This window comes from Barbatula barbatula (genome assembly GCF_947034865.1).
Source record: "Barbatula barbatula genome assembly, chromosome: 2".
Classification (NCBI taxonomy): Eukaryota; Metazoa; Chordata; class Actinopteri; order Cypriniformes; family Nemacheilidae; genus Barbatula; species Barbatula barbatula.
The window spans coordinates 17343295-17358366 of NC_136767.1; the positions used below are offsets into that span (position 1 = coordinate 17343295).

Here is a 15072-nt window from a genome sequence, read left to right on the forward strand (position 1 = left end):
CTTTATTTTGTTCGCTTTTTCTTGCCAGACTGGAAAAACTTTGACGGAACATCCATTTCATTTATACTTTAAGATTGGGTCTATTGCTTTGTCTTCACATAAAAAATACAAAAATATCTTTACACTGTTAAACGTGCTGTCTTCTCATTCTTAACATCGTCAACTTGTTAAAAAACTAGTTGGACGTATGAAGTAGTATTTCTTTACTTGATACACTCCCCCAGCACTCAACTTGTTTTGGAAAGTTTTTTATAATTCTGGATCTCTGTGTCGACATCCTTTTCCTTTCATTGGCCATTCGAAAGAAAGAGCCCGCCCAGGAGCCAACCGACGAGTGAGACGTGCTTACCATCAAGATTATCTGCAGCGTCAAAATGGGCTGCTCTGTTGCTTGATACTCTTGCGATAGAAGTTTAGGTGTGTCTGTTTGTTCACGGCATTTAGGTGATGGATGTTATATAAACGCCGGATATAACAGTTTCTAAACCAGGAATATCAGTCTCTAAGCCATTTGGCATCAGGGATATTTGTTTAGTGACATTCTCAGAGTATTGTTGACACATTTTTTTGTCTGAACTTTGCCAAAATCACACCATTTGTAGTTTTAAATACATCCCAGAAACATTTAAAACTTTCTTTAAAACTTTTGTCGCCAAATAAACTGGTATTTTACCAGTGTGATATCACATCACACACACAATGTAAAATATAAAAGAAAAGGTAACATGAAGAAAATCACCTGGCCACAAAAATATCCCAATTAAATTCATGGAATTAGGTTTTCTCACTGTCCTCATTACCAGTTCTTAATTTGTTAATTCCGAGGGGTCAGAATAAGGGGCGTGGCAGATCCACGTCTCAGGTGGGGAGAAGTAATGGAATGTGCAATCTCTAAGGGGTTTTTCTATCTAAGAATTTAAATTAATTGAAAATGCGCATAAAAAGCCTAAATGGAAACGGAGATGCGAAGATAATCTCAGAATGATCAAATACATTTTACAGGGTTTTATCCTGAGTTTATCTCTTATGTTATTTATGAATATTTGTGCATGTAAACAAATAAAACACAGACTTCACATTTGTGTAAAATTCTGAAGTTTAACGTTAAACTTAAATAACACCTGCGGGTTGAGTAGGGGGCTGCCGTGTTTAAGCATTTAGTCATCCGTTAACCGTATTTCGTCAGTTCTTCTGCGTCTCTTCACTGCATTGGCTATAAATAAATAAAAATAAATATTTATAAATAATAATTTGACAATTAACATATTAACAAAACGAAAGGGAAAAATTTACAATATGCTGATGGGTTCGGTTCAGTTTTTGAGGTGCAGCACTAGTATCCTCTACCTTTTCTTTATCTTGCAAAAGCACATTATACCGCTATAGTGCAAGTGTGCACATGACTAAAAGTAGTTAACTTTGTGATTTCTAATGACGTTCTCAAAGTGATTGCGCAGGCACCTTACGCGCACACACAATATTCCAGCATCTCAACTTTGACAGCCTGTTCATTACCACAATAAAATCGTTAATTTTCCTTACTATCTTTTTCAGCCGATAGACCTCTTTGTCCGTAAACCAGCCCTCCATCATGAAACACTTGCTTTATCTCAGGAAAGTATTCATTAATGTGCAACCCTCTCTTATTTTTGGTAGCTCTAGTTTTATGTGGACTACCTCATAATGACAACCAGTAAAATCACTCTGATAAAGACTGAAGCTTTAATCACATGATTCACCCTCACTTAACGTTTCATCTTTATTACTGAACTCAGTCATGTCTGCATTTTTGTCTGCCTATTCTAAGCGTTATCAGAACACTTTCTTATTAGTGGGACTTTAAAATCTAGCTCCCCCAACTCCATTTGGGTATCATTACATACATGATTCATGTCACTGTACATGACCGTTCGCCAGGAGCCGCATGTGACGGTCCTGCTTTGGGTTCAGTGTAACCCACGGCACCGTCTCTGACACCATCAGCTGACGAGTTGTTCAAATGTTTTTGACAGACTAGGGATCTTTTTAAATGTAGATACCAGTTTACCATAATGAGACAAAGCTTTGGCTATTATATCGTCACTTAAGAACTGGGGTATGTTAGATAATGGGACTTTCTTTGAGGGTGTAGAGAGCGGAAGTACAGTGGTGAACAGATCATCAACAACTATTCCTGTCTCTACAAATTCATTTGCTTTTTCAACAGCGCAGAGGAAGATAACTGTAGCATTATTCATCCTGTAGGCAGACAGTATGCTTTCATGTCCAACAACATTACCCACAGCCAGGCAACATTTCTCCACACGGACGACACTTTCACTCCGTGGTGCCGGGTCACTGAGCTCAGAATTTGCGCCTGCAGGGCCGTCACGCTACCTGTTAAACAGGTAGCACTCGGCGTAAAACACAACTTCACCGTAATCCGGAAAACAACTAACAATGAGAAAAGAGAGATTCTAACATAGACCTTCACAGTCTTTGGGTATATGGGTTGTTTGAGTTGTTTTATTCTTTCATCTGCATGTCACCTGCAAATCAAATTCTAATCGAACTATTCAGTCAATAAATAAATCCTGCAGCAGTACCTATTTTACATACAATATATTAATAAAGTTTTTTAACATGAGCTTGCTTTATCTATAGTCTTTAAGAAATTGAAATCCGTCCACATTGTTTCCAAATGCAACTTTATTTTTAAAATATTATACCCACAGGCAATATATCTGACATTGTTTAAATAATAATAACTACAGTATTTTTGTTGATTTATGATATCCTGATGTCCTGCATATTGCTTCCTCTGGCTAAAAATACACTTGCATTGTATGGAACAAACATCCCCGCAAGGAAAGTAAAATCTAACAAAAATGCTTGCATTCTTACTAAACATAATGAAAAAGTCCATGATGGTGGTCCATGATCTCCACAGATGCAGTTTTTCTAAACACTTTATTTGTATGTATTGATATTTGAATGAATCTGACTGTATGAGAAATTTAGAGCTTTAAAGAAAGATTACATAACATTAAATGAACATTTAGTAATTTAGCAGACGCTTTTATCCAAAGCGACTTACACAGAGTTCGGGGAGCAATAAGTGATATGTCATACAAAGAGCAAAGAGATAACTGTAGCATTATTACATTAGTAAATACATAACAAATTGGTGCCGGTGAATCAATGGGTAAGTTGTGTGCGTGTGTTTCACTCACCCATAACATTACAGCTGCAGTTCTGGCAGGGCTGTTGTGGTGAGGATCTGTAAAAGTTCTCTCTGCATCTCTCACAGTGAGGGCCAGCTGTGTTTCCCCTGCAGCCGACACAGCGCCCCCCACTGCCAGTGCTGCGGTACTGCTCCACATCAAAGACGCATTCATCGGCAAGACCGCTACAGTTACATACTGAGTGGTTGAATAAAAGGTATATAAATAAATGTGTCAGAAAGAGCAGAGAGGTCAAAAATACAGGCCAAAATAATTACAACAATAAATGACATTATGTATTAATATTACAATTACTAATAGTAAAAAAAGAAGTAAGTAAATATTATACAAGCAATAAATGAATAAATATATAGCAACGCGCAGCTATGTTAAGACTTCAGATCAAATTCACACCAGCCATTTTTTTATTACATATATCATTTGTTCACATGCACGCACACGCACAATCTAATAAGGTCCCATGCCACAGGCCTGTGTGATAACAATCTTCTGTTTCCCATTATATCACCGAATCAGAATATACAAAGTCAGCTTTTTATGCACCACCAGCCACCTAGGGGGGAATTGCGGGACATTACCTGTTTTATTACAGTTACATCAGTCTATTGACTCTGCAATAACCATCACATTATCACTCTCTAATGGGACCCTATTTCAGAGCTGCTGCTGAGAAAAGGATTACTCACCATTACACTTAAAAAATAGTACGGGAGAATGTGAGACACGATTATTAACCTGTTCAGAACCAAATTTTGGGAAAGGGATAAAAATAAGGCTTAAAGGACCGTCGTATGAACTTTAGCGGCATCTAGTCTTGAGGTTGCAAATTGCAACCAACGGCACACTCTACCCTTTCCTTTTGAAGCACTACGGTGGCTGACACAGGGCTGAGATGTCATCACGTTCTTGCTTCTTTACTGAAGGAGATAACGTATTTATGAAACGCGCTCTGTAGAGCAGTTTGTCCATTTACAACATGGCGAATTCCATGTAAGGGGACACGTGCTGCGTGTAGATAGATGCATAAGGACATAGCCGAGGAAAGAGACTACTAAATATTTTTACCCTCGAGAAATACACCTCATATTTTGTTGGTTTAATCTGAACGGAGGGGGCATTAAAACGAATAATTATACAAAAAATAAGCCCTACATCCCTTTTGGCCACTACTTTACACAACAGAGGACAAAATCAGGATGCACCACAACAGAAGATGCGCGGATGTGATGTTTGAAAAATGTTTGAGTTGCATTTTTTCACTCAGATTTTTGGAAAAAAGGCAGTCAAAGCCCACAATGACAGCAAACGCATTCAAAGTAAGATATAATGCCATTTAAAATATTAAATATTTCTATTTCAGACATAAAAACTGGGGTAACAACCTCACAAAGGGCTGCGAACATTCTCGAGAAGGAAAAATAAGTGTTTTTGATGTTTGCCAGCCGAAAGCGCATCTCTTCTCTCACATTTATATTAAAACAGACGTCTTTTTGTCAATTAACATATCTGTTGGAAGTACGATGACTTCATCGTACATATGGTGGCAAAACTCACAGTCTGCCATGCAAATGATAAACTTGGCACAGAACATGAAGAAAACTTTGTGATGTCACCATGCATGGAATGCTTCAGTGGTCAGCTTCACCTCTTCACTAACAGATAGTGCCGACCGTGCTTATGAAAAATAGTTAACTAGAAGGGACAACAATTACAAAAAAGAAACCCATCTGTTGACCACAGAAACATAGAGTTAATTATGGAACATGGAGCTTAGTGGAATACAGAACGAAAATAATTAACACACTTTTTCGCCTTAAGGGTTTGTCAGAATAGCCAATTACAGTCTTCCCCTAAAGTATTTACTAGAGATGCATGAGAGAACAAACAAACATTCATACACAATAACACACACATCACTTTAGTTAGAGTATATTGTGTTGGTAGGGTAAATGGTGTGCTGATGATATTAACTGCTTTGAATATCTAGACGCAGGACTGCATTACAAATACAGTGCAGCTGTAGGTCAGTTAAAGGTCCAGTGTGTTCAAAGTGTTCACAATTCCTGTGATGCCGCTCTGTTTTTTAATGGCAGTATCGTAGTGCCGTAGCTGATGTTGCATTTGCGCATTAACATTCATTTGAACTCTTTCATCTGTCTCTTTGCGGTGTTTCTCTCCTAAATGAATCCGTGTTTGGAACGACCCGGATGAGATAATGATTCAGAGAGTCATTCATCAATGACACTTGCTTCGTTCTTGAATGAATCAGCTGCATGAACGAGTTGGTTGAATGATTCACTGACACACCCACTGGCTGTTTTAGTCACATTTAAAGTAAGCCTAACATTTTCCACTATAAGCATTGTTATGAATGAAATTTGTTGCACATTGATTGAATTAGTTCCAATGTTAAAAATGTGTTTAGTAGTTACTAAAGTAAATGTTGCTAAAATTAGACATTTACTGTGGTAAGATTGAAAAACACTATAGTGTACTAGTAATTGTTATTCGTGATATTTCATAAGGTATAGTATCGTAAGATATGTTTATGGTACTGTGACAACCCTACATCCTAGTTCTGTGGATTTTATATAAACTTGATCGCTATAAACTCTAATTTATATTCAAATGAATCTACTTATATTTCAGAAAAGAAAGTTAAAGAAAGTTTGTCTCTTCCATTACACTGTTTCTGTTTCATGAATGCTATCTCTCAGGCTAGAGCGCCGTCCACGAGACAACTCTATAATCTTAAGTGGTCTGTCTTTTCTGCCTGTTGAGCAGCCCGCACCACAGACCCGGAATCTTGCGACGTATCATTGATACTGTCCTTCCAGCAGGAGCTGTTGGAAAAGGGTTGTTTTGTGGCAGCCATTTCGGCTTCCCAAATCCCTATAGCAGGCCAACCGGTGGGAAAGAACAACCTCGTTGTTCGTTTCATGCTTTCCTGCTCATGCTTGGCCCCCAAACCTTGTTCTGGTTGGTCTTGAGTTATCGTTCCTCTTGTAGCATGGCAGGATTGTATTGGTTCCACATAGAGTCCTGATACGCAGTACGAGTGAAGTATCGATAGGGAACGTACTTGGTTACTTACATAAACTCGGTTCCCTGAGATACAGGAACGAGCACTGCGTTCCTGACTGTGCTTATAAGCTGCATGGTCGTCGGTTCAGTCGAAGTAACCTGAGGAGTGCTTATGTAGCCATTAGCCCCGCCCCCTTTGGCATGCGCCACAGATCTGTGCAGCTTTGCTGCCATTGGTTTAAAGTTTTACTTTCACAACCAAACGCCGTGCAGTTTCCCTGCGTTATTGGAAGAGCTTTAGTCATCTGAGAAAAATTTGTTTTCCCCATAGCGTCCTGCTACGCAGTACTCGTTCCCGTATCTCAGGGAACAAGGTTACGTAAGTAACCGAGTACGTTTATATGGGTAGAGAAATAAATGCATACCACTCGTCGCAGAAGCAGGATGTGTGAAACAAGCCTAACTCGAACGTTTAACAAGACTATAAAACTTTAAATGGACTATAAAAACAATATGTAGATCTAATAATTGTTTTCAAAGACATCAATTTAAACATCAGTGGGACAATTCCATGCAAATGTCAACCTTAAGTTTTTCACCAATGGAATGGGCCAGATATTTGGTGGTTTAAATATCCATGTGAGTATAATTGAATCTGGTTTGCACGTTTTCATTTACATAAACCAAATATGTTGTTTCTCAAAAGCGTGAGTCCTTTGTGACATCCATAACACATTCATTTTTTTCTCTTTTAAAATATAAAAGTAGTGTGTCACTGTCACATCCATAACGCTGGAATTGGCAAGATGCTTCTCCGCATTCAATGGTACATGCATACTCTTACAGCTATAGAATCTCTGTTATGTTATACTTTATTGTAGTTGGTATTATTATAACATTTAAACTCCTTCATGAGTCAGTACTCACTCACACACTGGTTGGCTGAATCAGCAGTGGCCCGTGCCCACGGGCGGTCCTGGTAGAATGGTGCGCATCGCTCACAGTCGACCCCAGTGGTGTGGTGCTCACAAGCACACATCAGACGTCCCTCCTCATTGGTTACACACTCACTGGCATGACCATTACACTTGCACCTGAGAAAGAGGTGATATTACATTCCTGCTCTCTTACGACATTTGTCATTAAATGTCTTTGTTCTGAATCTACAAAGGTTATTCAGTGTAAGAGTAAATATTAGTCATACAACTTCTCCTTGCCTAGTAATAACCTTATATGGAGTTAAAGGTTACTGGTGAGATCAATGGAGCACTTTTTTAACCAAAACACAAAGCACATGATAATCACAAGGGACTTTGAAAAGAGAATATGAATTGGCAGACTATATTATAAAAATACAAAGTAGATAAAATTACATAAATATGCAAATTCTGACATTTATTAAAGGGATACTTTACCTAAGATGAAATTTACTCACCCTAATGTTATTACAAACCTGTGTCAATTTCTTTGTTCTGCTAAACACAAAGGAAGCGAATTAGAAGAATGTCAGTAACCAAACAGATCTCATCCCCCATTTACTGTCATAGTAAGGAAAATAAATACTATGGGAGTCAATGGGGATGAGATCTGCTTGGTTACTGACATTCTTCCAAATATCTTTCTTTGTGTTTAGCGAAACAAATAATTTATACAGGTTTGGAACAATCTGAGGGTGAGTAAATGACAGAAGTTTCATTTTTTTTTCACTTCACTTAAAAAAGCATGAAGATACGTAACAATGTCGTTATGTGTCAGAAAAGTGTGACACGCTGACTTTTGGAACATTGGTGCTGTGAAACAAAAAGGAGATCATGAAAGGCATGCATTTAAACCACACTTTTCAGTGTTTTCTTAAGCCTCTTACGTCCCCATCTGTAGGGATAGCATCCTGTCTCTGTTCGCCGGTATACAATATATACTTTCTGCTGATAACTCACCCCACTTTTAAAACAACTGCGTATTCTTTGGTATAATGAGCATATTTGTTATCATCAACATAACTGTAAGGGGATTTTTGGCATATTAATTCAAATGTTTCTTACTAGCCAACTATGCATGCGTGAGTGTGGTGGTCCTCAAGGGTTGTCGATCTGGGATGGGTGAGAAGGCTGGGGGGAATCAGAATAAACTCACAAAAAACTAGACTACACCACTGTATACAGTCTATGGATTGGTTGTAAGGGCCAAAACTCTGTCAACAAGTCACGATGAGCATGATTTTGCCGGTTACCCGGTAGGAAGAAATTCTTACCAAAAGTTTATTGACAAAAAATACGGAACAAGTTGCGTCACATATTGATGTCTTTCCCATTGCATTATAAACCTCTATTGCCCGGATGTGTTGCAAACTTAAATATTAGTGTGTGTCTGTACTTATTTACATCTATTAGGATAACTAAATATAGTTGAATATCAATGAATGACAATCGACTCTTTCAAATGACTTTATTAGCTAAAATGCTTATTTTTAATAAGCATATTTCCAAATTATGCTCCAAATTAATTTTCTGTCTAACTGTTAGTTATTAGTTCAGCTGTGTGAGGGTTATGTTTTAGGCAATATAAAATGCATATCATGAACCTTATATAAATATAAAATAAAAAACGAAAGTAAGCTTAATTGCTTTTGTTTATGGGATTTGTAAAGATTACAGTAAGCTATATATGACTCCATAAATGTGTTCATATGGAAGGCATTAATGCATTATTTTGACAGGTTAGGTGACAGAAGCAGGCATATCATGTTGTGGAGGTGACAGGGTCACAGGACAGAGGTCAAACAATGACATGGTAGTCATGTCAGTTGTGAAATTCAGTACTATTAGAAATGTTAGGTTGACAATCTACAGTGTAGTATTTTAGTATGTATTTAAAATGAGAGCTTTGAAATGTTTAGATGCCATGCACCACCGATTGTGTCATTTTATCAGGTGGCAGAAGCAGCTGTAGCCATGCTGTAGCGAAGGTGAAGAGGTAGGGTCACAGGTGATTAGCCTTTTAAAACATGATTGTGTTATTGTTGTGCATTATATTAAGGTTGCACTGTTATAGAGGTCTAAGCACTCAGTCATACATACTGTACATTGTTTTAACAATGTAGGCATGAATACGTATGTATATAAAAAGTAGCTAGTTGTATATCCTGGTATACTTCAAAGGAAACCGATCCTGCTGTAGACAGCAATAGACAGTGTAAGAATGGGAGTGACAACAATGAAAAATAATGTAGAAAACAATTTTAAATAAAACAATTTTAAGCCTTGTTAAATTATTATATTGTATAAAAAATATGGCCGAACAAGAGGAATAATTAAAGTAAGTAATAAGTAAACGGCGTTAAACTAAAGTGACAATGCGGCTCTCCAGAACAATTTTATATCACCACCGATGTAAAAATCTAACTTTCGCCATAGTAATACATTATATGATATATATATTATAAGCATTTGAGTCAACATTGACTTTATGTTGGCACTCAAGCTAACATAAACCCTCAAATTTGTGCAAAACCCGAGGATCTCTATGATCTCAGCATGATTCGAAAATGTTCCTAACAACCTCTTGTGCATTCCAATAGGAGCAAGAAAATCTAACAAGTTTTCATCTTTTAGATTTTCACAGTTGTGTTGTTGTTGTTTTACCTGCCCCCCACAGAGAAGTCAGATATGGCATAAAAATATGAGCGCAGCACTTTGGCATCTTTGAAGAACTCGTCTCCAAAAGTGTTCAGTCTGTCCAGTGAGATGAGGATATCTGTAGCTGTCACCCAGTCCTACAAAGAAAAAGTGAGATAAAAGAGAGTGTCAGTGCCCGGTACTTTCTTTAAGTGATCATGTATACAAAAGTTAACAATTTCACGCCTATAAGTGTTGTTAAGGTGGCATCATGCTCGGCTGGTAAGAAAAGCCCCAATCTTAATATTCTTTAGAAAATACTTTACAAATAAAAACACAAACAATCTTTGAACTTTTGAATTTTAAGTTGGAGGTCCTTATTTATGCACATAAGTGAGACAGAATGGATTTTTCTTTACCTTTACAAAATGTCAGCACATAACCCTCAATACTGTACAAGTATGGTCAAGTGTGTGCGTCACATATTCGTATGATTGTGTGTTTGGTCATCCTTATCAGTTTCTGTCCTGTTGACCTCTGTTCTGTCCGTGTTAATGGGTTTTGAGCATGGGTGACAGCCCCGTGTGCGGAGGTGAACGTGATGTTCCATTCTGTGGAACGAGGGGCCAACTTAAAGAAAAAGAGAGAAGCTGGCTGGCCAAACCCCAAGCACATCCAAACTCCCTCTCAGAAGGACGGTAACTCCATTCTTATTCACAGCAGTTGAGTAAACAAAACGGAGAAACAAATTATCCCATCCATGTGTCTTTGTCTCTCTAATGATGCTCCTCTGGCATTGCTTCCGTTTTCATTATATCTAACCCTGTGTTCTTCTGCTTCCACCTTCCTCATGTAAATGATTCTTCATCTTCCCTGCTGCTTCTCTTTTCTTATCCATGCTTTATACCTAAGCCTGTGTTTTTCTCTCTATCTGCTCGCTGCGTCTTGTCTTGCTAGTTTGTGCATCACATAGAAAAGGAATTGTTTTGGGGTAGAAGCAATGTGCTGTGAATCACAAACCCAAATAACTCCAGGACAAGAAACGAGAGAAAGAGATATGGAATGCTTAGTTGGTCTGCTTTGAACTTGTTCTAATGGGCTGTATCCAGAGGTGCGGTGAAAGGACAGCCTATCGCTTGGGCATCTAAAAGACGGCCCCCCAGGTTGGGATAATTACAGTAGGATTGTAGACAAATCTGCAGGAAGGCCCTGTAAATGTATTCTTAGTCTCTACAATCCCCACTCACTGCATCACTATTCGGATCCTCAGTGGTTTGGGATATTTCCAAATAAGCATGCAGAACTTATTTTATGCATGGGTGTCAAGCAGGTCCTGAAATGACATTTAGATTCAGGTTTCATTTATTTATGCTGCAGGAGCTTGAGTTCTGTAAATACAAATAGCAAGTCATTTTCTTTATTAACCTAACATTGAACAACCTTTTAAAATGTAGTAATGGCATATTATTTAGGTTCAAATAATCTCTTGCTGTTAGTACAGGCATACACCTAGACATTTATTATGTGTGATAAATGTGTATCTTGCGATACCAACCTAAAAGCGAATGCCCAAAGCACAAGAATGACTCTTTCAAATCAACGGTGGGCTAATTCTGTGCGCATACAGAAACAGAAAGAGATGCAAAGATTTCTTTACCCTGTTGGTTTATCTGGTTCAGTCAGGGTCGTGTTAGCAAGCGCTCTGTCATGTCTCCGCATTTGTACCATGATAAATCGTATTGCAACTTCACAGCTTAGCTTATTGGCTCAGGCTCTATGCCATTAAAGGATGTTCCCTGGGTTGGAATTAAAGGCACATTTGATTTCAAGTGCCATGAATCCCTAACCACAACTTATCTATGTCTTAAACTGTTTGGTAACAGAGTATGAAAAGTAATTTAAATCAGCCATCCGTAACTTATTGGGTTAAAAATAAACAAAAATCAGTTGAGTCTTCCTATACTGATTTGCTATGGTAAGATTATAAAAAATAAATAATTTAAGGCGTCGGGAAGACTTTCAAAGGCAATGTCAGTTTGATGCCAGTTGACGTCAACCCACATAAAGATAAGTAACATGTAATTTTATGCATCGAACAGAGATGGTCATGACCACTTCAGAAAGCATAGGCAACGCCGATCCAACGCTGGTCCAGAATAATGTTCTGTTTTAGTTTTATATACTACACATGTTTGAACAAAATACAAACAACAGAACTAATCTTTAAGATTCAATGATGTATGTAAGATTTAAAAAATAAAATAAAAATGAAACAAAGTGCTTTTGGACCAGTGTTTACATCTTGCCAAGTGGTCTATAAAGGCAATAATTATTAAATGCATACTGCAATAAATGAACATCTTAATATATTTGTCTCATCTTTAAGAAATATCTAGAAATTCTGACAAGGAAAGTGACCTGATTTGTGACATCATTTTTTTCTAAGAATTAAAAAAATAACTAGGCTACGTTTATGCATACAAATTTTACAAAATATCTGCCAGTGTGGTAAAACAAAATAAACTTGAAATAAGTTTCACCGCTTTAATAAGCACCTAATTCAAGTTTATTTTTCCCCACTGGCAGATTTTTTACTTAATTTCTTAGGCCACATAATTTTATATCTTAGGCCGTTTTCTTTGTCAAGTAAATGTATCTTAATTTAATATTTTCTAGATATTTGTACTGCAGTACAGCATTAAATATAAAAAATCAGGGATGAACAAATGCATCAAAATAAACAAGTGCTCTGATTTAATTTAAATAGAAATGGGTTGCCACCTTGATATAATGAATCCAATACCTTACGGCTAAACCACAATTACTTCCAAAGCGACATCATGTCATAATGAAGACAATTAGACATGTGCCGATTTTCGGTAATTCAATAAATCACGATAATGAATATACACAATATTGTTATCGTGGGCACTTCAAAATACCGTAAAAAATAATAGATCCGAATTTGTATTTTTAGAACGTGCATTACAGCTTATTTTCCATCAACCGCTTGAGCAAACACTGCGTATATGCTGCGCAGAACACGTGAGCGCACCCGGATGTAAACAGTGTTCACGTCACACGTAGAATCACACTGCACGCAGTGCGCGCCACGGCAACTGACGCCGCAGTCAAATTCTCACATGAAGAAGAAGCATGGCGGAAGGAGGAACGCTGCCGACAATTTATCCCCCTTCTAAAAGGGTAAAGTCAGAGGTTTGGAAATATTTTGGGTTCCAAAAAAATTACTTATATTTATTTGTTTTTAAATGTTTGAGGTAATTTTAGTTCATTAAAAAGTTATTAAAGTTACTAAAAGGACAAAACTGAAGTTTATTTTTTTATCCTGTTTCTCTTGCAAAGTGAACATGCTCACATTTTTGCACTTTAATCTTGAGGAGTAAATATGCCAGGAAGCCCGACACAACTTTATAGTTGTTTTTTTTTTGTTTTTTTTGCAAATGTTCTTTTGCAGTTTGCACATTATTCATTTTGATATAATTGTTCAGTTTACTTTTATATTTTATATTGTTTTATTTATATTTATTTGTATTTAAATGTTTGAGTTACTTTTAGTTCATTAAAAAGCTATTCAAGTTACTAAAAAGACAAAACTGAAGTTTTTCTTTTTTTAACCTGTTTCTCTTGTAAAATTACAATATCGTGATAATACCGTATACCGTGATAAATGCTCTCTCAATTAATCGCAGCATGAAAAAGTGATACCGGCACATGGTTAAAGACAATATGATTTTAATTTAATTTTGATTAATACTATATGAACCATGTTGTCTCATTGTCTCAGGCCAGTTGCTCTATGAGATATTATTTACATGCTAGGATGGAAGTAATCCTCGAAAGGTTAATTATTAGATAATTTATTGGCGGTTCTTTTTGCAAACGGCAGCGTGCAGTAAATTAGTCTTCATTTGTTTTTGCCTGTTCGGCTGATGAGTTCATTAAAACTGCTGACCACAGAGAAAATGAAAAACAGTATCTCGGTTCTCAATCGGGCAATGTGGTTTCTTGAGTGTTTTTGTGAAAGTACACTCCTCACAGCCACACGACTTTGGAGGGCACGTCCTGTCATCACATCACACAGTGTTCCATCTTCCTCCTTCAGTTACCTCCCTCTCTTACTCCCTCATATGAGGGTCTCAGCCTGGAGGGTCTCCATGATTAGAATGCATCAGAAAAAGGTTTGTCCCTCATTTCAAACTGAATAACTTTTTTAATTTGATTGCTTAGGTTCACTGTGTGCGGCTCTCTTCTATGCTCTCCCCATCTCTCATTCTCATTCAATGCTGCCATTGCAATTTAACACCCAGCTCTTCAGCCTTTGCCACAGAGAGAGAGCATGCATGCCGATTTAATGGATGACTGAACAAATTAAATTTGAAATCATAGGACAACTTTCATCTTCAGCATGAATTTTGTTGCTGGGAAAATATATAATAATGCCATCCTAACTATAAAAAACACATAGATCAAAGAGAGGATATTTGTAATTCATTACTGTGGAGGATCGGGGTTATTGTAGGAAATTTGTTTCAAAATGAAATTGAAAATATGCTTATGTTTAAAGATCAACATCAGGCTTCACCCATGTTCTGAATAACAATGCCTGTTTGGATGGCTACAGTCAGTTGCATTTTAGGATGCGTTTACACAATGATGCACTAAAAATTACAAAGTTCGAATACAATATTGGGCTAATACAAAGATACTAGTCTCAACAAAAGTTAGACCACTACCTGTTGAGAGAAAGAGAGGGTTAGTTTTTTAATTAATTCGTCTATCAAGTATTCACAGAAGAGATGAGTTTTAAGTAGGTTTTTGAAGGTTGTGAGAGATGTGGTTGACCAGACTGAGTTAGGAAGAATGTTCCACCAGGAAGGATTTGTGAAGGAGAATGAGCGGGAAAGCTATTTACTGCCTTTATGAGAAGGCAATACAAGGCGCCGCTCGTTTGCTGAACGCAAGGTTCTTGATGGGGTGTAGGAGTGTAGGAGGGTGTGAAAGTATGCCGGTGCAGATCCAGTGATAGTCCTGTAGGCAAACATCAGTGACTTGAATCTAACACGGGCTTCAACCGGTAGCCAGTGGAGAGAGATGAAAAGGGGTGTCACATGAGCCCTTTTGGGCTGTTGGAAGACGAGGCGTGCTGCTGCGTTTTGACCGGAGTGGTTTGATAGCCTTTGCAGGGAGAC

The 15072-nt window shown here is 37.5% G+C and overlaps 1 protein-coding gene across 1 annotated transcript in view; it reads right to left on the bottom strand.

The window, feature by feature from the left end:
* The window catches only part of lamc3 (laminin, gamma 3), a gene marked incomplete at its 5' end in the record, with an annotated part of 67990 nt that overhangs the window by 40799 nt on the left and 12119 nt on the right, over window positions 1-15072 (bottom strand). Inside the window, 3 exons of the mRNA XM_079475029.1 lie at window positions 3213-3401; window positions 7176-7342; window positions 9890-10020. Coding sequence (XP_079331155.1) covers window positions 3213-3401; window positions 7176-7342; window positions 9890-10020 — 487 coding nt within the window. The remainder of the gene's footprint in view (window positions 1-3212; window positions 3402-7175; window positions 7343-9889; window positions 10021-15072) is intronic.